General features: G+C 46.7%; 3 protein-coding genes across 3 annotated transcripts; all 3 read right to left on the bottom strand.

The window, feature by feature from the left end:
- Positions 1-331: 331 nt before the first annotated feature.
- On the bottom strand, positions 332-2,876 carry GNG13 (G protein subunit gamma 13). The gene is made up of 3 exons (XM_057398160.1): positions 2,547-2,876; positions 1,374-1,496; positions 332-522 (listed from the first exon to the last, which is right to left on the bottom strand). Exons 2-3 carry the CDS (start codon positions 1,469-1,471, stop codon positions 417-419), a joined length of 204 nt encoding a protein of 67 aa, XP_057254143.1. The 5' UTR covers positions 1,472-1,496; positions 2,547-2,876; the 3' UTR covers positions 332-416.
- A 5,110-nt stretch (positions 2,877-7,986) lies between these two features.
- On the bottom strand, positions 7,987-12,147 carry LOC130593119 (uncharacterized). Its single transcript, XM_057398011.1, has 8 exons — positions 11,997-12,147; positions 11,710-11,820; positions 11,258-11,344; positions 10,378-10,485; positions 10,056-10,177; positions 9,722-9,844; positions 8,493-8,535; positions 7,987-8,064 (listed from the first exon to the last, which is right to left on the bottom strand). Exons 2-8 carry the CDS (start codon positions 11,794-11,796, stop codon positions 7,987-7,989), a joined length of 648 nt encoding a protein of 215 aa, XP_057253994.1. The 5' UTR covers positions 11,797-11,820; positions 11,997-12,147.
- A 666-nt stretch (positions 12,148-12,813) lies between these two features.
- Positions 12,814-21,065, bottom strand: LOC130593120 (uncharacterized). Its single transcript, XM_057398013.1, has 12 exons — positions 20,967-21,065; positions 20,093-20,225; positions 18,923-19,052; positions 18,673-18,766; positions 17,778-17,928; positions 17,260-17,419; positions 16,859-16,984; positions 15,982-16,044; positions 14,483-14,605; positions 14,055-14,210; positions 13,348-13,401; positions 12,814-13,078 (listed from the first exon to the last, which is right to left on the bottom strand). Exons 1-12 carry the CDS (start codon positions 21,063-21,065, stop codon positions 12,829-12,831), a joined length of 1,539 nt encoding a protein of 512 aa, XP_057253996.1. The 3' UTR covers positions 12,814-12,828.
- Between the last annotated feature and the right edge of the window lie 553 nt (positions 21,066-21,618).

Consider the following 21,618-nt stretch of genomic DNA (forward strand, 5'->3'; position numbering starts at 1 on the left):
CATGGAGGCGTGTTCTCTTTATTTCATTTACAAACCCTTCCTCGCTATGTTTTGCCTGGTTGGCTGCAACGAAGAGACCCTGCAATGTACAAAAGAGCATTGAAAATCCCTGAATGTGCTTTATAAAAGTTCCCTTCCTTTCCAAGCTGGAAAAGAGCAGCAGGGGCAGAGGGGATGCCTGAGGCTGGGACTGCAGCCTGAGCCTGGAGGTACCCTTGCTGCTCTGTCCCACCACGCTGCCCACCCCAATGTGCTGTCCCTGTTCCCCCCTATCTAAAATAGCAATGCTTCTACTACTATAAATAAGAAGCCAAGCTGAGGGTTGGGTTTTGGTTCAGGTTCTCATATTAGGAAGCTGGCTAATATAAAAGTACATTCGGCAAGGGGATAAAGGGGGAGGTTCAAGGGGGGGTCCCTCAGAGGATGCTGCATTTGCCCTTCTCCACCCAAGGGTTGTTTTTCATCAGCTCCGGGTTCAAGAAGGGGTCTTCGGGAATGCCGTCCTCGATCCACTTCACAAACCTGCGGAGATGGGAGTAAAGGGGTGGGCGTTGTTCCCAAAGGGGGTCCGTTGGCTTGGGATGCACAGCTGGATGCATTGGGGTGAGCCCAGCTCTGGTGCAGCCTCTACCAACATATGGGTCCTTTGCTCCCAGGTTTTTATATGGATGGGGGAGAGATGAGGGAAAGAAATGAGCTTAATAGCAGCCTTTTATCCCCTGCATCCGTGGCTGCCCCTGTGCTGCCGGCATGGGGATGGTCTTTATGTTGTGCTTTAAAAGTCATTTATGGTGGGGTTTCAAACTCATTTATGTTGCGTTTAAAAGCTTACTTATGATGGTTTAAAACTGATTTGCTAAAGCTGCTCTTTTTCTGTCCCCCTTTCTAAGTGGGTTAGAAAGGGGAACACGGGCTGGGTGAACCGATGGGATGGGGCCAAGTACCTCCCCCTGAGGAGCAGGGAGGTACAAACGAGGGATGGGAAACACTTGTCCATGGCTTTGTTTTACAGCTTTAAGTGAGTTGAGCTCTGCAGGGGGGGTCTGAACACTTGTCTGGAGAATGGGGAGGTCTTGGGGTGTCTCTATGGCTGCCGCCATGTCCTGGCCACCACTGAGGATGGGCAGCTGGAAAGGAGCTGGGATGGGAAGGACTTAGTGCAAAGGATCATTGTGAGCATCGGTACTGGAGCTGGTGAGTTTCTGCTGCTGGGACCTGGGGGGGGGGGAATTGAAGAACCATAAGGGAAAACCTCCAACCCCGCCTCATTTTGGGCCCCCTGATGGTTTGAAGGGAGATGTTGGTGTCGGGGTGAAGAAGAGCCGGGTTCCTCACAGGGATACAGGGATGGGAGGGATGGGGGCATCACTCACTCGGGTATTGTCTTGGAGGACATCTCCCGCTTGTAGGCCAGCTGGTACTTGAGGCTCTCCACCTCCTTCTTCCACTGCGGGAGGTCCCACTCGTCCATGGTGGCCCCCTGGGGCTCTGTGGGGCTGCAGATGAGGATGTTGGTGCTGCATCCCATGGCCACATACTGCCCTGACCCCCCCCCCCCCCCCAGCTCTGCACCCCATAAAGATGGGATCCCTCAGGTTTCCAGCCCTATGGCGGAGCAGCCCATGGCTCCAGGAGGTTTTGGTGATGCTGCACTTACCTGTGGGGTACAAGGCCAGCCCAGCACAGGATGGGTGCCCAGGGCTGGCCTCTCGTAGATGTGGGTGCATGCATCTGGCCAGATTTGGCTGCAATTGGGATGGTTCTATTGCTTAGGGTGGACAGTGGCAAAGAGCAACCAGGGGCCATTGGGGCATGCCATTGTCTGTCCTTCTCCTGAGTGGACGTAGCCCAAAGCAGGATCAGGAGGGGTTTTGAGCATCCACATGGCTGGGTAGATAACCCTGGAAACAGCTCATGTGGATGGGCATCTGATGTGGGGAGCAAGACAAATCATCACAGACCACCTCGGCACCCCCATACAGTGGCCCTGGGTGCTGGATAACAGTGGGGACAGGCACGATGGGGAAACCGAGGCGCGAGCTGTGACCATGAGACCTGCAAGCACTTGGCTCCTTGTGTCACCCCATGAAGAGGGGCATGGGGACCTTCCCTTGCCATGACCCCAGACCTCCAGCATGCAGAAGCACAGGGCAGCACCCACCTTTGCACCCGCTGCGGCTGAGCCCCAAGGGTGCCCATCCTGCACCCAAACCAGGCTGAAGCCCCCATTACAGGGTCAGGCAAGGACTGATGTGCGGGGGGGGGGGGACACGACACACACTATATCCTTCCACGCACCAGCACGGCTCAGATCCAGCCACGCACTGGCAGCTTGGCATCCGCACGGGCTGCCCCAGCTCTGCTCCTCCGCAGAGCATCCCTTGGAACAACATCCATGCTCGGGAAGAGGGCGAGCGGCCAGTGCGCAGCATCCCCCCTGCACGGCCTCCCCGGGGCTCTCCTGGAGATCAGATGGGGAGCAGCATCCCCATCCCTTGCTCCAGCCAGCCCAGCAGCAGCATCCCGCGCACGGACCCTCCACCTACCTGTGCTGGGGAAGGTGTCAGTGGGCAGCGGGGGCCGTGTCCGTCCCCACCGGCTCAGCAAAGCCCCGGCCCTGCCCGCGCTGCTCCCGACGCTGCCGGATCCTCTGTGTAATCTATTAATGCACGGCTGGTCCAGCTGCCTCCGACACGGCAGGAGCCGGATAATGGGAGCGTCCTTCCCCCCCCCGCTGCTCCCGGGGGATTTGGCTCCGATGAATGTGAGCGACCAGGATGGAGGCAGCGTCCTGGTACCCAGCGGCAGAGCGGCTGGAATGGGGTTACCGCAGCATCCACCATGGCCCTAAGGGGACAAGAAAGGCCCCAAGGGGGGGGGGGGGGGGGTAACGCGTGGTGGGACACAGCGGTACCCCAGGGAGGCCCTGCCTGCATCCTGCATCCCTGCAAATGCCAGTCCTGCCATGGCTTTTCTGCAGTTGCTCCTGGATTTTGTGGTTCTTCCCACTTCCCTGCTGCTGGTGGAGCCAAGGGGGTGCAGGGGGTGTACCCAGGGAAGAGATGGTTAAAGAAAGGGGATGAAAAGAAAGTAAATGCCCCAAAGTGAGCCTTTGGAGATGAAACATATGGCGGGTGAAGGGGCAGGGTCAGCACAAGGGGAACAGGGCAGCAGTGTTAAAAAAGCTATTATTGTGTTACTTGGAGGGACAAAAGGCCACTGGCAGTTGGTTTAGCTGAGTAAAAGGAACATAATTGATGGAAAAGCAAAACCCCAAAGAGAGGAACCCCCCAGCCCCAAACCTTCGTTAAATAAACACTAAAAAACCCTTAAGGGAAGATTTCCTGCCTTAAGAAACGTTTCCACAGAGAAAAGCTGCCCAAATTGAGCCCCAAAAGCCTCCCATTGCTGTCCATCCATGGGGCTGTTTGTCCTGGCTACAGCACCCCAAAGAGCTGAGGCTCTGGTATAGACAGGGGTACCTCTGTGTGCTGGAGCCTTGGCAAATCCCCCTGGTGTCCTGGGCATTCAATGGCCTGGAGGTGAAATGCATGTATATGTTGGTTCTTATGGCGTTCTATGGTATATCTGCTCTAGTGGAAGGTGTCCCTGCCCATGGCAGGGGGGTGGAACTGGATGAGCTTTATGGTCCTTTCCAACCCAAACCACTCTGTCATTCTATGATTCAATCTCATAGATATGTGTGAGTGGATATATAAAATATAGAATATATATAATATACATAATTATACATATATATATTTTAAAATCTATCTATCTATCTATCTATCTATCTATCTATCTATCTATCTATCTATCTATATCTATCTATCTATCTATCTATCTATCTATCTATCTATCATCATCTATCTATCTATCTATCTATCCATCTAATCTATCTATCTATCATCTATCTATCTATCCTATCAATCATCTATCTATATCTATCTATATCTATCTATCTATCTATCTATCTATCTATATCTATCTAATCTATCTATCTATCTATCTATCTATCATCTATCTATCATCTGTCTATCTATCTAGGGTACCTCTCCCCATAAGCCTTTATAGCATTAACCCACTGGAGCCATTTCTACGGAGCAGCCACTCAATGCCCTGCTAACTGACCTGGCCAAAGGCAAAGCCCCACCAAGAGCCAGCCCTCAGCCTCCCCAGGCAATCGATAGTGCTAAGAGCCTCCCGGCAGCCTCCTGGAGCCACCATTCCTCTACCCTGCTCCAAGAGAGGATGCTGGAGCCTGGGCCTTGGCCAGGGATCGATGGAGCTCATTGGAGCCAAACGCTGAGCCCGTGGCACCCAAAGGAACCAATAAATGTCCCTTGTTAATTGCAAAGGCAACGCTGGGCTTTGCTTGCTGCAAACAGCCCCATGGTGCGGGGCTGCTTGGGGTGGGTGCAGCTCAGGGCACCCTGCCCTGCTCCAAACCCTCTATTATGTCTATTAAGGAGGTCAGCGATACCCAGCGCTGAACCAGAGATTATCTGCCTGTTGACATCAGTCATAATCTCCCCGTGCTGCCTTCAAAAGAGAATGGGAAAGGCCTGGGCTCGATGATAAACTGACCCTGAAGAGGGGTGGTTGGAATTCTGTGGATTTCCCACAGTCTGACGGCCGAGCAGGGCTGGGGCAACACATGGTGAATTTAGGAGCCCCCATTAACAACAGCTGTAAATGCAGGGGTTCACTGAGCTCATCCCAGCTCTACCTGGCCGTGGCATCCTTGGAAGAGGCAGGGAGCCTTGTGGATACGTCTGCCCATCCCTCAGGGGGTCTGGGACGGACTCGGCACAGCAGATTGTGGGGCTCCCATTAGCCACCCCACCAGCTTTGTAGATTAAAGTATTATGAACTCCTGAAGTTGTACAATATTAATGACTGCAGCCATCTGTTAACCTGGCAGCCAGCAACGAGCTGGGGCTTTACTTTGCTTAGGCCAGTTATTAAAAAGGAGTATTTTTGGTTGGGCAGGCAGCTGGAGGAGCACAACTCCTTTCCATCCCAGGGTAGCCGTGCGATGACTTGCATCCCATTCCTTAGTGCTCTCCCTGCATTATTTAGGTGCAAAGCAGGGAAGGGCAGCTCCTGAGGCAGGAGCTGAATGGACGGGATGCTGTGTGTGACATACGTACCCTGTGCTACACCATACAGGACCAAAGGTTGTCATCTGAGGGTGTGGGACTGCACTGGCACCAAGTCAGCAGCCCTCATTGCTGTCCCTGGGAAGCAGGGGTCTGCCTCAGCCCCAGCTGCTAACTATGGCTCTTTGGGATGGTGTTTTAGATAACTCGGTTCTCTGGTGCACGCTCCAAAGGGACAAAGTCATTTTGGAGGTTAATCAGTGTCCTTGGGAGAAACGGCACCAGCACTCACAGCAGCCGAGGTGGGGACGGGTAATGCAGGCAGAGGCAGGAGGTTTGGGGATGGCCCTGAGCATCACCCCCAAGTCACTCGAAATTCACCCCCAGCCCTTTTACTTTATGAATTGCCCATTGTTCACGTAGCCAAGAGGGCACAGCTGCCCCTGCCATGTCCTCTGCTCGGAGCTCAGCCTTGGTGGGGTGTGCATCCCCATTCCCCCATGGGCAGAGCTGGGAGAGCCACCCAGGGTCACCAGCAGCACTAGCCCAAGGCATTTACTTCTTTGTTCTTTATTATACTGAGGACTTCCCCCTGAGGCCCATAAACAATGAGTTTATTGGCAGTGACTTTCAGCAACCCTACCCATAATCAACCAGCCCCCAGGTAGGTTGCTCACTGCTGATCACAACCTGGGCAGGTACATAATGCTCCTGAGCCAGACAATGGCATTCCATCCCAGGCTTTATCATCAGACAATTCCCCTCTTTTCAGATGAAATTGTATTTTCAATGCAGGAACTTAGTTGCCAATGGTGGGTTCAGTGTTTGGCAGCATGAGCCGGGCAGAGACTTGCTAAAATGGTCGATTGCTAAAATACAATACGTGGATGAGGCAGCTCTGGGTGCCCATTTGCTTCTCCAACCTCTGTATTTCAATTTTTCATGAGCCCTGCTCCTCTCACTTATACCTGGAGCAAAGCAGACAAGATCAGCCTCCGATTTACCTTCAGGGCTACATTAGTCACGGTTTCAGGGCACCAGGAAGATGTTTTGCACTGTGGTTGAGTGTAAGAACTATACCTGCATCTACCCAATCCATGCCCAAAGTCAAGTGTAGATCGTCAGAGAAAGCCTTTTTCTCATACATAAAAGATTTTATCATCACAGGGAGGATTACTCTATAGATAAGGGCTGCTATAATGCATTAAAATTGAGAAGTAGATAAATAATGAATAGATATGCTATTTACTTACAGTAAATAAGGTGTTCCTAACACTTTCCTTGTGATGGTAAATCCAGGCTGGAAGGGGGAACAAAACCCCTGCCCTCACCTGCCCCCTTCTCCTGCACAAGGTGACACCCAGAAGCCTACATCCATTCCAAGTTTAGTGTAGTGCTGGGGCTGCCTTGGTTTCACTGTTCCCTTTTCACACCCACAGTGAAACGACAGAGCATGATGTAACCATCAGCACACCCAGGGACTAACAAACTGGCTTCTATTGGAGAGCTGGGAACAGGAGAGCAGCCAGGAAACATCATAGGGCAGGAATGGGAAGTTCTTACGTACCAGGGCAAAGCAGAGAACATGATACAGGGCCTGTGAAGATCAGCATTTGCAAGTCCCTTCCCTGTCTTTTGTTCTCTCCCCATTGGACATAACAGGAACAGGGACCTTCTACTGCTCAGGAATGTGAGGTGAGGAAAGGTTATGTAATTAGAAACGTGCACGAAACCCGTCTTGGAAACTGGGATGAGATGACACACCAGTGGGTCTTCCAGGGCAGCAGAAGGAGCTGTGGCGTAGCCACCAGCAGAGCCACATTCCAGAGGCTCAAGGACCGTCCCAGACCAGGCTTGTCCTGCCTGAACTTGGACAAAGCACCCATTCAAAGAAAAAACCCCAACCACACCCCCCATAAAACAGAGCTGACAACGACTGCATTTCCATAGAGTTTTACTGGAGACTGTGTCGACTCAAACACAGGGCCCAGATGTACAAAACTTTAACAGCAGCAGAGTTTATTTAGGACAACAAAAGCTGCAAAAGACTTGAATGTGCAAAATAAAACGAATCACAGATGATGATTTCTTCTGCTGCTGCTGCCTGCCAGAGCAGATGCAGGCAGGTATCACAGCAGGGCAAAGGATATCAATCAGGCTTGAAATGTTTCTTCATTTCTACCTCCATAGGTCAAACATTAACTCCAACTTAGCACTAAAATAAGGCTTTGAAAAAACCGGAGCCATCAGCACCCCCTAAGTCACCAACTGCAGGAAATAAAACCAAATACAACCCGCGTCCGCATATGAAACCTGTGCTATTTGCTAACAAAACAAGTTATTCACTGCATGAGGCCTCCTCAATCTGCTTTCTTGAAGCAGCAAGAACCCTTCAGTTAATGCCCTTCAGCCTCAGGAGCAGGTTGTTTTCATAATACAAAACAAAAAGGGTGTGCAAACAGCATTTCAGGGCATGCTGTCACTCACACACCTGGGCAAAGGCAGGATGCCTTCTTTTAACCCTCTGCTCTCTTCGCAGCTCTGCCGCAGATGGCTCCCCGTAGCACATCTGCATGACAACAGAAATAAAGACTCATGCTTTGTGCTTCATCTGCGTTTCCCTCCCTCATCCTAAACACCGGCCAGCATCTCGCTGTAGAACGGCTTTTTAAGGAAACTGAAACCCATCCCCATGCTTCACGCATGGACCAACAAGAAAGGAAATTTCCTCAACACATCCGTTGATGCAAGGAACGCAGCCTGCTGCTCCCCACCTTCACCTAGGATCCCATTTTGGATTTGTCTGAGGATGATTTGTAGGGACTCCAGAAGAGATTTCTCACATTGAGACAACTTGGGAAATATTCCTGAAGATTTTGACAGATTATTCGTTCTCAAACAGGCTCGTGAACTTCGAGATTTCGTGATGAGCTGCAGCGCCAAGGGGCAGGTTCTTCAGTCGCTGGGAAGGAAAAGAAACAGGCAGCATACTTCAGTGATTTTTATAATGTCATTATAAATATCAAGGACATATGACATTAAATAGAATCATAGCCTAGTTTGGGTTGGAAGGGACCTTAAAGCTCCTCCAGCTCCAACCCCTGCCATGGGCAGGGACACCTTCCACTGGAGCAGCTTGCTCCAAGCCCCTGTGTCCAACCTGGCCTTGAGCACTGCCAGGGATGGGGCAGCCACAGCTTCTCTGGGCACTCTGTGCCAGTGCCTCACAGGGAAGAGGTCTTCTTTATATCTTATCTAAATCTACCCTCTTTTCATCTTATCGTTTGATACATGACACATTAAATGTTATATTTAAATATCCAACTGATAAGTAATACAGTTGTCACTGATACACTTTGTTGTTAAATTCAAATACATGGAGATACTCACTGCATTGTGAAAGAAGTTGCAAAGATGCTTTGCCCAAGGACACCTGAAAACCAGATACAGAGTCTTAATCCATTTTCTCATAGGGATGCACCTGCCCTCAATTTCAGCCACTCTGAGTTCTGCATTACTCAAGGCTTTACAAAAAGGCCAGTCCAACAACCCACTTTAACTTTCAAATAGAAATGAAATAAGGTATTTTATTTTCTCTGCTACATGAAGCAAAGGCTAGAGAGAAGAAACTGAAGAATTTCAACTTACCTGCCCATGATTTCCACTTAAGACAGTTACCAAGAGGTGAATTTTCACCATTACTCTGCTGCCAGCAGCTATGTGTGAATTAAAAGTGCCAGAGCAATTACTCTGCCTTCTAGTATACAACCAGAGAGTCAATTAATTTAGAAACTATTATATCAATACATTAAAGTCTATCACTCTAAAGCCTAGAGAGCTTTACTGCATAACACAGGAGAGCAAAGATTACACTCAGAAACAGCTCAAGGTCTCAAAAGTGACACATCAGTGCTTCCTTATCATTTGCAATCCAAACAAAGTACTTAGACTCTTTCAGGACTGTTTTCCCCACCCACTGAAGCTTTGTGGCTGCTGCAGAGCAAGTGGTGTCGCTTAAAAGACAATGACAGGCACATAATGCTGTCCTCAGTTTGCATAACAGTGCACATACATTCCTCAATCTTTAGGTTTTGGTGGGGGTCTACTCCCTCCCCACCATGTGAAGTATTTCTTACAAGCTTAGTACTGACCCTGTTCTCCCACTGTATTCTTTACAGATGCACAATGATACACGTTTTGAGCTACTTTTAATTATTTTCTCTAAATAAAGCCATATACAGTATTAAGCCTCCTTAGATTCCAGTAGCAGCTTTGTTCCAAGTCCTAATTAAGAGGTTTTTTGGTTGCTGTTGATGACAGTGATGCTTCAGTAACAGAACTAGACTGTACCCTGTGTAATCTTGATGACTGGTCAGAGCTGCCAAGAGGAGACCTGTTTTTCACAACACTGGGAAGTGAGGAGGCCATTTGGTTGCAACAGGTAACAGAACAATTTCAAGTCTACCCAGAGCATCATGTTCAGTACCTTTACCACTGCTAATGACAAGGAAGAAGGAAAACCAAGAATCAGCTGTGAATTAAGACAGTTAAAAGAAAACGACCTTCAGCTTTGCAACGCAATGATTCTCTATCTGGCTATGATGAAGATTCACACTTACACATGCAGATTCTCTGTGATAATACTCAGACTCAAGAGGCCAACGGATTGCATCTTCTGATGTCTGCAAGTCAGGAACAGGCAAAGGAATTCACCCACATACAGGGGACCAAGGTTTTGCCACCTAAGCGATACAAAAGCAGGAAAGAGAACACAGCTGTGCAACAGCAGAAACAACTTGCCTACTAATTCCTGGCATCTTATCTGCGTTCTTGACTTATCCAAAGCCCTGGGCAGGCTGGTTTCAAAGAGCTAAGGGTCACATCTCTGCTAAACGTCACTGCTGCTCTTACTGTTTCCATAAGCAGACAGACTGGGAGCAAGTGTTTACTCACAGCTTTAGCATTGTTGCTTTCTGACAATGTAGATCTCTCAACATCAGGTTGACAGTGCCATCGAGAACGTTTTCATCACAGGAAAGATGGTCCAATAACAGCCTCAAAGCCCAAAAGTTACTCTAGGAAGAGACAAAGCAAGACCAGTGATTTAACCCAAGTGGCAATCATTTCTTAAAAACCAGCCTGAACTGAAGGTCAGCAAAGTTAAAGAGGAACAAATCAAGTTAAATGTGTCCAAAATCTCCACATTGGTGTTACACAGATTTTAAATATCATTTGCTTCCATCTTTTAGAAGAGAAATCAACAGCCAGGACTCACCCCAAAAGCCAGGGCTATCTCTAAGAAGGAAGTCAAGTATGGAAGATCACAAAAAACCATCTGTTGTATTGCTTGTACCGCGACAATAAGACAAGCCTCTTGGTGTAACTACAGGGAGAGATGACAAGAAGAGACATGTATTTAAAAGCCCACTTTCCCCACTACTTGCCTACCTCATCCCATCAAATCAGCACTAAGTCACTACCATTCCAGATAGACAGGTTAGATGTCACACATGACATCCATGTGAATCTTAAGAAGGCCAAAAGAAAGGGGAATAGAACAGGTATTTATTTCTGGGAACATCAGGTGAAACATGCTATAAAGTCCTCCCAGAAATATGAAGCAGAAATAGGAGCAGAAATTAAGAAATCTCCTTAGATGTACTGACTGTATTCAATACAGAATATATTCCAAGCCATTTTTAGACATGCTCCACTATACTTGAAACCATTCTTCAAAACCAGTTTAGAAATCCTGAGCTATTCCAAGTTTTGAGCCAAACACTGTGTCAAGTCTCAAAGTGTAGTCTCCTGTTTAAAACAAACCGTACAAGATCACCCTGTGAGAAGTTACAGACAGAATCAACTACCACCAGCCCTCCCACGTTATAAATGTATACATTTGGACAGTTATAAAGCAAGACTTGTCCTAGGCTGAAGATGGTGTCAGACCAGAACAAAACCTTATCGCTTTCTTACTTCAGATGTCTGCTCTAGCCTTTAGACTGTGCTAAGAACAGTCTTAGGCCAATTCCTCCCCCCAAAATCTTCAAGCTCCCTTTAAAAGCCTTTAATAATCCAACTGTTTTCAACACTGTTATATCTTCAAGCACAATAACACAAATAGTAAATTTTCTTATTGCTATGTGCACACTTACATCAGGAGAGAAAATAGAAGGTGGTAAAGAAACGTTAATTTTTGCCTTCAGTTCCTTCAAAGGGCCACAACTGGCAGCAAGCACCCCCTAAAACACAGGTAATGGGTCACAAGGAGAAGGATGGTCAGATACTCTACAAACAAACAGTGTTCAAGATGTTCTTTAATGTACTTTTACGTATTTTTCTTAAACTGCTTCGCTATCCATTTTGTTACCTGATCCATCTCAACAGTAAAAGATACAGACTCAGTATTAGGCATTGAGCTGCATGCAGAATTAATCACTGTAGTATTTAACACTCCTGAGTCACAACATTCTGCACATACAAGAGTATTTGAGGAACTGTAAAGTTAACCTTAGCATTTAGAAGAACAAGCCAATGCCCACATCAAATGAAGTCTCATAAATCCAAGACAAGAGGTTCTCCCATTTCACTGGACTGTTTCAGTTACCTTTTGGAAGTCAAGTGGTGGCTCTCTCAGGAATACGGGACGTAGGTGCCCTCTTTTTCCCAGAAAATTGCTACTGCCCAAGATCATAACGAGGGTACTCCAGCATTTAGGCTGCAACACAGCAGAGCATTTGTTTTACAAAGCCAAACCTGTTCACAGAAGTGCAAACTATTCAGAGGTAAAAGGGTTTTGATAGTAAATCCTTGCATTAGGGAAGTAACTGGACAAAACAGGTAATACAGAGAAACACTCAAGGGGCCACAGAAGCACAGTTTTAAGAGACTCACATTCCTGTAGAGTGACGTGTTGCTGTAAAGGAGTTTCAGTGCCTGCTTAATCAGAGCACTATCTTTCAAGGGACGCCCTGTAAGAAGAAAAAAAATATCCAAACCATCTTATATTTCCTGAATAATCACAGATTAGGAAACCAAACAGGATACTTAGTTATAGGTATGTTTCTACAGAAACCTAACAAAGAGACAAACAAGTGTCTACAATTGTTTTACAGTATTTAGTAGGTTCCGAACTGAAGGATATCAGCAGTAAAATGCTATTCTGGAAAGCTGCAAAGAACTGAATACAATTTAGAGGAGACGACCCAGAACAAAGTCTTCATTATGTACATCACAGTGCGATACACACCCTCAGTATCCCACACTTTGAAGAACCCTGCTAGTAGCTGAACATCTCCAAAATAAATCAGAATACCCCTTGACAAGTAGCACACACCAGATGATCACAGTTATGAGTGCCTGACCTAGTGACAGAATGTAATGCACAGACTATGAAACCCTTTCCATCAGGAAGCTTTAATTCTCAAGGTCAAAACTGAGACATACCACAGTGCAAAGTGACACACTACCCCTAGAGTCACACCATGATGCAACAGGGAGATCTCTATGTTCACAGGTTGCTTTTGGCAAAACAGCTTCACAGTTGATGAAACTAGTCTTGTGTGAAGCGTAGCCAAATGAGGGTACACTTCATGCTCAGATATAAAGACATTCTTCCTGCCTGGTGCTATGGCCTATGCTTTAGTCCAGACAATTTATAGGTGGGATCAGAGTCCCTTAGAATGTTATTAATATTAATGAAAAAGTAAAAGCCATAATTAAGATTCTAAATGTGCTTAAGGAAGAAATCACACTTGCCAGCTGCAATCCAGAGCCCAGGGTCCAGTATATCATTTCCATCTGGGACGCTGCCTGTTCTGAACATCTTCAGATAGACCTCATACTCAGAGGCTGTTAGGCGGCAGGCAGTGCAGCACGCGAGGTTGTTGACAGCAAACAGCAGGGAATGGGCAGCATCCATGAAGTTTCCAGATTTACACAGATAGAACGGGATTTTATCCTGCAGGTGGCTTAACCTGGAAAGAGAAAAGGGATGAGTATTTGGTTTTCATTAATATGAACGTTTTACTCTACATTTTATAGATCAAATTATGTTTGACCACTAGTGAGTTACACTGATGAGGCAGAAGTTAGTTGCAATGCAGCATTGCTTTCACTTGGCAAACAGCTGCCAAAATCCTACTGCTTTTCATGCTATTAGTTTATTACACATTGAAGAGAAACAGGTTAGGACACATTCTTAAGGCAAAGAAATAATTGGGAAGATAAAAAAAAACACATTTACCCTTTGATATCATTGCACTTCACAGCCCTCAGGTAGCGAACAACTTCTTTATAGCTGGGGAGGAAAGCAAAAGATAGTAGGAAAAGCAAGGAAGTGGAAAGCTATATATAGGTCAATAAAACATATACTACAATTAATGAAGCAAAACAATAGGTTTTCCTACATAAGATACATTGCACAAGACGAGACATAACTGGTAGAAAGAGACAGTTGGAATGAAGCTCCAAGAAGCCACCCACTGATTATATCTGCACTCTGGCAAAATAAAACAGGAGGCTGCTTTTCAATTTAATTCTTTAAGTGGACTGTATTCTTTTAAATGCAGACTTCTGAAGACCCAGAGGCCAGAACACACTTTTTTGGCCAGCTTCCACCTAGTCAGCCTTTAGATGAACAGAATTTGTTTTAAACATCAACATCCAAAACCTACTGGGTGTACAGAAACAAGGAAATGATCCACTTCAACATTCTTTTTCTGACCCTGAAGCATTCAAAGGCCTTGATTCTGCTTTGAAAAACTTCAAAAAGCTACTGGCCTTCCTGATAAGGAATGGGCACAAACAGCTTCAAACATGTCTTTGTTTTGCAGGTTTCCCCATTATACAAATCTCAGATGTTAGGAAAACACTACAGTGCAGTCAGCACCATGCAAAACAAATGATGTGTTCATAAAATAAAGATACAAAACAAGGCCAAACTGATCTTACTTCTTCTTGTCTACCAATCTCTCCACTCGAGCCTCTATAACAGAAAGCCATTCCCACAGGGACACTTTTCTTCCTTTCATTCTTCTTTGACCAGTGACGTTCTGGCCTTTTAACACAGTGGTCAGTAACACATGATCCCATGGCATAACATTCAAGCTGGAAGTACAAAAAGAAAGTAATTTTCAACCATGGGTTTTTGTACACCACAACTCCTTTCCCTTAAGCAACATGAAGATTTAGCAATGAAACATATGGACAACTTAGCCATAGGATCTACAACCAGAACTTTTCCTGGTAGGATAGGACAAATACAAAGCAGCCAATACTGAAATCTCCCTATAAAACGCTGATGCCCATTCTATACAGCTGTTTTCACATCAGGCAACTGTATAAAAACACCTTCTCTAAACAACCCGTGAAGAACATACCTGTTTGAGAAGCCAAAGCAGTGACATGGAAGTGAGATGGACTGAAAAAAGTTAATAAACTTTTCATGCAAGAATTTGGGGAAGTCACACAACACCAGCATCCTCTGAAGTTGGGTTGTGATCCTGTGTTTTGAAGAGAAAAAAAACAAAGAAAAATCAAATTCTCTTAAATTTGGAGGAATTACTATTAAGTTGTTGTGGGGTTTGGTTTTAATCCTATGGGAAGCTATTCTACACAAGTTCAGGGGCTTGGTTTTGGTTAAAAGTCAGACAGCTTGGATCTATACTTGACTTTGTGCTGTAAGATTTGTAGTGAATAACAGTATTGGTCTTTTATTGTTTTAAACATCAGTGAAACCAAGGTTCTGTGGCCTTAACTTTTAAAGCAATGATCAGCATTGAGTATACGGAGAAACACTGATGAATCCAAGAAGTAACCTGGTCAACTCAAGCTCCTGGCACCCTCACAGCTGCAGAAAGCATTTCCCTCTTACCTGACCACTGGATATAACACAAAGGAGGGTCTACTCTTTGAGAACTGGATGAGGGAGACAAAAAATTCCTTTTCTTTTTCTTTTCAAGAAATTAAATTCAAGAATAGCGATTTAAAATGAAAACTGATAGAGAATTTAGGTTACACCTGTCATTAGTTTCAAATGAGAGGTGAGAACATGTAATTGTTTTTGAGGGCTCCTGAAAAAAAGTTAATTCTTAATTCATTAACCTTCTGGTGCAAGTGAATTTTGGGTTAAAGGTGAAATATAAAGCTAAAATGAGAAACGAATTAAGCCAAGTGAGCTCGATGTCCTCATTCATCAGCCTCTAGGGAACAATGCGATGTTACATCCTTGACTACTCCATCCCAGTGGGATACTACAAGTCTGCTGTTTTGGTCTTAACAGATCACTATCTACTCTTTGGCTTACCAACCACAAGTAGCCACCTGACACCACCTTCTGGTCTAGCCTTGCAGAACACTCCTAGAATACTGTCAAAAAGTAATCCATCTTCTTGGCTTCATGTTATTCCCCTTTGAAGCAGCACAGAATGGTTTGAATATTTATGTGGCTCTAAATAAAGCCAATATTGCCCTTGTCCTTCACAGAAAGGAACTAGTATTCAACAAAGCTTTTAAACCCCCTGATTTGTAGTGTACAGCTGTAAAACCTGACAGCACGCTCACGAGGCTGACTGATGCACACCGTTTGTATTCTGCCTGTCCCTACCCATCTGCAGTCTACATGCAGGCAGCTCTTGCTCTGCTCAATACCTAACACACCACAGTGAGGTTGTGCTCCCTGATAAGGAGCTCCTGATGCCACAGAACCAGAAGATTATGCACCTGTGCAGGTTTACTTCTGGCTTCTAAGAGCCAAAGCATTCACTTTCTTTATGCTTTTGAATAGAAGTCATCTGACATTTATTTTAAATGCAAGCAGAAAGTCTGCACCCAGCAACCACCCCTTTGTCCTCTCATCATATGGCAAGATAAGTCTTACCTTTGCAGCAGACAAGGGACAGCAATCTTTAATGAAGATGAGTGACCAAAGTTCTGCCAGTTTCTAAAAGAGGAGGATAAAAGCCCTAATTAATGTTTGTCTTGTTTTCCTGCCTTTGCCCTCTTCTCTATAATCAACTCTTTAAGAAAAACCCACCTTGACTTCTCCTTTATAAAAAGCCTTGGTTTTAAGCCCCAAACTACATTGATTTTCCAGTGCAAAGCTCTGCAACCTTTGTTCAAGCTAGACAGTAATCAAGCATGAAACAGCCAGGATATTAACAAGAAAATAAACAGCACCAGTAGTAAAGGCTGAACTATCTAAACTCTGGTTGTATTATGTTTCATGTAGTCCTCCCAGCTGACAGGGCAGCCTCCAGGCTTAGGGAAGGCAACTAAAACTTATTACCCAAGGAACACATCACATCCTCCCTTCCTTCCAGGTCTGAAGCAGATGTTTCTTCACACAGTGCAGCTTGTGCACTCTCCACTCAGGAAAGCTCCCTTGCCCCTGTGCCTTCTCCTGGGGAATTAGCCCCACCAGCCACCATCTGCTGTCTATCAGCCTCCCACCTCCCAAGTTCCCACCTCAAATTCCTTCCCCTTGTTGGAGATCATCTCCCCTCCTCGTGACTCAATTCTACTTAACTTCTTCCTCTCACATCCAACCTTTAACCTCCTCTTTTCCCCAAAAGCCCTCCCCATAATCAGTCTCATCTCTCCCTCAGGTGTGCTCAATTTCCTCTCACTGTACTGCAGCCAGAGCTGTGAACTTTACACCATTCTTACCCTTAATAAATGGAAAACCAGAACTCTTGGTCTCCTCCCTCTGAGGAGCAAAGGAAGATCACACACTAGAAGTGGAACTGGATACTTACAAAGCAGGGTCTTTATGAAGTGCTATCTCCTTAGCTGCTCCCAGAAACATGACAGCAGTAGCTTTTGGATTCTCTTTTTCTGCCTGATTTAAAAATCTTGTTACCAGTGTAAAAACTCCAGAATACCTAAGAAAGTGAAGTGGTCTATAAGATAAAGTGCCTGCAATGATGGACTTCATAAACAAGTGGCAATTACAACCATTCTACAGTTTGAGAGCAAACTGACTTGCCTCTCCTTGAAAAGCCTCTCTAACCATTTAATAGCTCATTGGCCAAGTAAGGTCTTCTCGACTCTTCCTGCTGTATCAGGTGCAGCAATTCCAATTACCACTTCACCAAAGGAAGTCAAACTTGCACTCAGCAGCATGTACTGCTACTAGCTGAGTTCTGTTGTCACTTACTTGTATACAACCTCCATGCCACGTGATCTACAAATATCGCATTGCCCAGGGGGGAGTTTTGGGAGGCAAAAGCATTCGTGTTGTGTGGGAAGCACTTCTCCAATCAGATACTTATTATATTCCACAGAAAGTTCCTGGATAAATTTTTGCAGAAGGTCTCCTAAGAGAGCAGAGACAGATGTGAAATCTAGTGCAATATTTAATCTTTTCAAGGCAAAAAGAAACACAAAGACAGTCATAAGCACCCTGTGTAAAATACTTTTCATTGCTCACACAATCTTATTGCTCAGGAAAGCTTCGTTGCTTCTTTGGGAGGAAAGCAAGAAAGTGCACAAACTGCACCTGCAGACCTCTTGTCTACCCCGAGTACAGCCCAGAGGAGTAACAGTAAGCTGCTACCATAAAAATCCACCAAGCCTTTTCAAGGAGAGTTGTGGACCAGACAAGATGCCCATCAAGCCCCAGACTGAGTAGCCACAGCGAGTCAAGTGTCCCAGGACAGCGTGATGTGTACTTACCACCACGCCGAAGGTCTGCATCTAAATCTGTGAGCTGCAAATTGAACGTTACAAGGATGCCAGCCAAGGCACAGTCGCGTCGATCCTTCCAGAACTTGCTTTTGTTGTGTGCATTGCAGTGGCAGAGGGCAGGGATGGTCCAGTTCTCACACTATTTCACAAAACACGAAAACCAGGGAAAGCTTGGGTTCTTTTTTCTCCCTCCCAGATGAGCAAATCAAAAGTTAGTTCCTCTGAGTGAAGGTCTACAGTTCACTTTACACTTTACAGACTCAGGCAAAGCCACAGTGAAGTATTTGCACAGTCAGGGCAAGAGGCTAATACAATAACAACTTGATATCATGGCTAGCAAATAAAGCCCATAGTAATTTCCTATCACTCCTGAATACCTTACAGAGACACTTCAGGTTGGCACTCTCCCCACTGTCACCTGGTGACACAGCACTGCCTTTGCATGTTCACCCTCACTTCCAAAGTTTTCCAAGACAAACTCAAACAACCCAACCCCACACATCCAATTCCTTCAACTCCCTCAATCTATGTTAGGACAGTCTAAAAGCTTGATATTTCTCCGGCACAGTGAGACCAGCCTGATTTAGTAATTTGAATACAAGTGAAATACACTGTGTGGCTAAAGCAAACAGCAGGTACAATTGCTCACACCAAGTGAATATCTACTCCAACAACTGGCTGGACTAGCAGAAATAAACCCAGCCAGTGACTATGTTTGTAGAAGCATTGTGAAGAGAGAAAGATTTAGGAGAGGAACTGTTAAAATATTAAATTTCATCTATCATTTATTCTTTTAGTGTGTTCAAGAGCAATTTCTTTTCCAAAAGACTGTTGAGTAATGGAGTTTACCTGAAGTTGTGAGATCCCTGATTACAATTCTTACCTCGGAAGCTAGCTTATCACAAACATAGCAGTAGCACTGGTCACAAATATCAGCATTCTGCCCAAGGGGTGAGCATGTATCACATTCCGTTCGCCTACAAAGTGGAAAAGCAGGAGGTTATTTATGAACCAAGTTCATGCTTATCCAACTCTATTGCTTTCAGCTGCTAAAAGCTAACAAGGTTACTGGGCAAGATGGACTAAATGTGCAAAATGAACACCCCCATTCACCCCCCCACCACTGAGCATACTTAAACTTGTGCGTTGTACAGTCGTATCTTGCATGTGGCATCACATTAGCTTTTTTGCAGAAAGTAACCACCAGATCACATTCCTCATCCACAACTTCCTCGGATTTCTCCTCCTCCAGAGCAGGCTCCTCTGTAGACAAGATGCAGCGTAAGGCAGTACAAAGGAACCGACAGCTTCATTACAAGTTCATCCAGCTATTGTGACACTTTCAGGCCCAAGTTTTCTGATGGTTTCATACAGTGTCAGTAAGAATGGGTGCTGTGGGTTAAGGCCAGCTGGTGACAGAGGACCACACAGCCACACGCTCACCTCCCCACTTCTTCCCCTCCGCTCCTGGCGGGATGGGAAGGAGAATCAAAGGAATGTAAACCCCACGGGTTGAGATAAGAACAGTCCAGTAACTAAAGCATAATACAAAACTACTATTAGTACCACCAATAATAATAAGGGAAATAGCAAGGGGAGAGAATATAAAACTAAAAAGGGAAGGGAAAAACCCAACAATAAACACAAGTGATGCCCAACACAATTGCTCAGCACCCACTAACCCAGCCCGGCAGAGCAGTGATCTGAGCCTTCCAGGTGACTCCCCCCAGTCTCTATCATGGGCATGATGTGCTGTGGGATGGAATACCTCTTGGCTAGTTTGGGACAGGGGTCCTGTCTCTGCTTCCTTCCAGCTTCCCGTGCCCCTCCTCATTGGCAGAGCATGAGACTGAAAAGTCCTTGATCAGGGTAAGCACTACTGAGCAACAACTAAAACATCAGTGTGTTATCAGCTCTGTTCTCAGGCTAAAGCCAAAACACAGCTCTGCAGCAGCTACTAAGAAGGCAAAAACCAGCAGTTACAGCTGAAGCCAGGACAATGGTTCAGTGGTCTGGGACAAAAACTTCCTGACACTATCAAACCAGAACTAACGGAATCCAAAAGGATCCAACCGACACGGAAAAGCCCAATCTCAGCTCAGTTTGTAACAGAACAGCCAAAGGAATCTCAAAAGTTATGAAATAACAGGAGTTCCTGCTGGTTTTATTTATGTGTGAAACATTTTGTTTTCAGAGCAGAAAGACTCATTTTAAGCATATAAATAATTTATAAAGATAGCTTTATAATTAATAAACATCGGTTTATTTCCAAAGCTCTTTCCAGAGCTGCCTCACCAACTTACCCAGAGGGTCCACCAACATAACTGGGCTGCCCAGCGGGTCCTCAGCTTCATCATCACTGATCAGGATTATGCTCTGCTCTTCCTCTTTTGTCGATTGCCACATGGTTACCAAACTCCACGGGAAATGAACTATCTGAGAGCAAACGGGACACAAAGTTAGGGCTGCCTTGGGAAGTCCTTTCCTCGAGAGGGACATAAAGACTTCTCCCTTCATCTATGTGAAGTTATGCTAGGGACAGAGACAGACAGTGCTCAGTACAGAAAACACTGCAGATACCACTGAGAGAACCCTATAAAAAAAGGGGGATGGGGGGGGAGAAAACAACCCCAAACCTCTCAAAGTGCTGTTCCTTTGGTTAGGTGGGCCCGCTATGAAGCGGCTCTTTAACAGTTATCGCTCACCCTAACCAGAATCACACAATGAACCGGGTTGGAAAAGTCCTTTAAGGCCATCAAGTCCACCCATCCCCCGAGGCCACCGCTCACCCGGGGTGCGAACGGGGGCTGCAGCCTCAGCACCCTTTGGGGGGGGGAACAAAACCCACCTGGAGGCCCCAAAAGAACAGACCCTGCTCCCCCCCCACAACCAAACCCCGCCATCACACCCCATGGCGCTCACACAACGGCCCCTGCCCTCCCTGAAACCAACCCCCCCCCCTTTGCTCACCTCAAGCGGGCTCCTCACCCCCCTCCACCGCTTTCTCCTTCTCCCCGCCTCGCGGTACGGCCACAACGCACCCCGAAAACAACTCCGCTCCGCCGGGCCCCGCGCCCCTCACAACCCCGCCACTATTTGAACGCACAACTCCTTCCGTGGGGCTGACCGCGGAAGGGGTCCACGGCCGAGCGCCCACCCCGCACCCCCCCGCCTTACTTCCGCCCTGACAGCGGCCGCGCCGCCATTTTTAGTGAGGGCAAAGCGCGGCAGAGCGGCGCCGCCATGTTTAGAGCCGGCGAAGCGCGGCGCCGCCATGTTTAGTGAGGGCAAAGCGAGGCGCCGCTATGTTTAGAGCGGGTGAAGTGCGGGGCCGCCATGTTTAGTTAGGGCAAAGCGAGGCGCCGCGATGTTTAGTGAGGGCAAAGCGAGGCGCCGCTATGTTTAGAGCGGGCGAAGTGCGGCGCCGCCATGTTTAGTGAGGGCAAAGCGCAGTGCGGGGCTGGTTTAACGCACCCTTCCTCCTCCATAGGGTGTAGAATGAGAGGGAAATGGGAACCAGTGTAGGGTTCTTTTGGTGTGTGAGGCCGTGAACCCCATTGCCCTTCCTATGGCCTTTATGGGGTGCCATGGCCCCCCAGATGAACCTGCCCCGCAGCCGGGGATGTTGTCTGCATTGCGGACACGCTCATCCCGACCCCCCGCGGCCAGGACAGCAGCTGCTGGTGGGGGAAATGCTTTCACCGCATGTGGTCAGCCCTAATCGCCACCTTCTGTCGCGACAGGCTCTTCCTATCGCGACCCCAGCGGTGAAGCAAGAGCCCCATCCAGCAGCTGCGGTCTCCGAGGGAACACTAGATGGTACCAGAGC

The sequence above is a fragment of the Pezoporus wallicus genome, unplaced genomic scaffold (assembly GCF_028554395.1).
Source record: "Pezoporus wallicus isolate ANWC-B61680 ecotype Strahan unplaced genomic scaffold, APGP_CSIRO_Pwel_v1 contig_6274, whole genome shotgun sequence".
In the NCBI taxonomy this organism is placed as follows: domain Eukaryota; kingdom Metazoa; phylum Chordata; class Aves; order Psittaciformes; family Psittacidae; genus Pezoporus; species Pezoporus wallicus.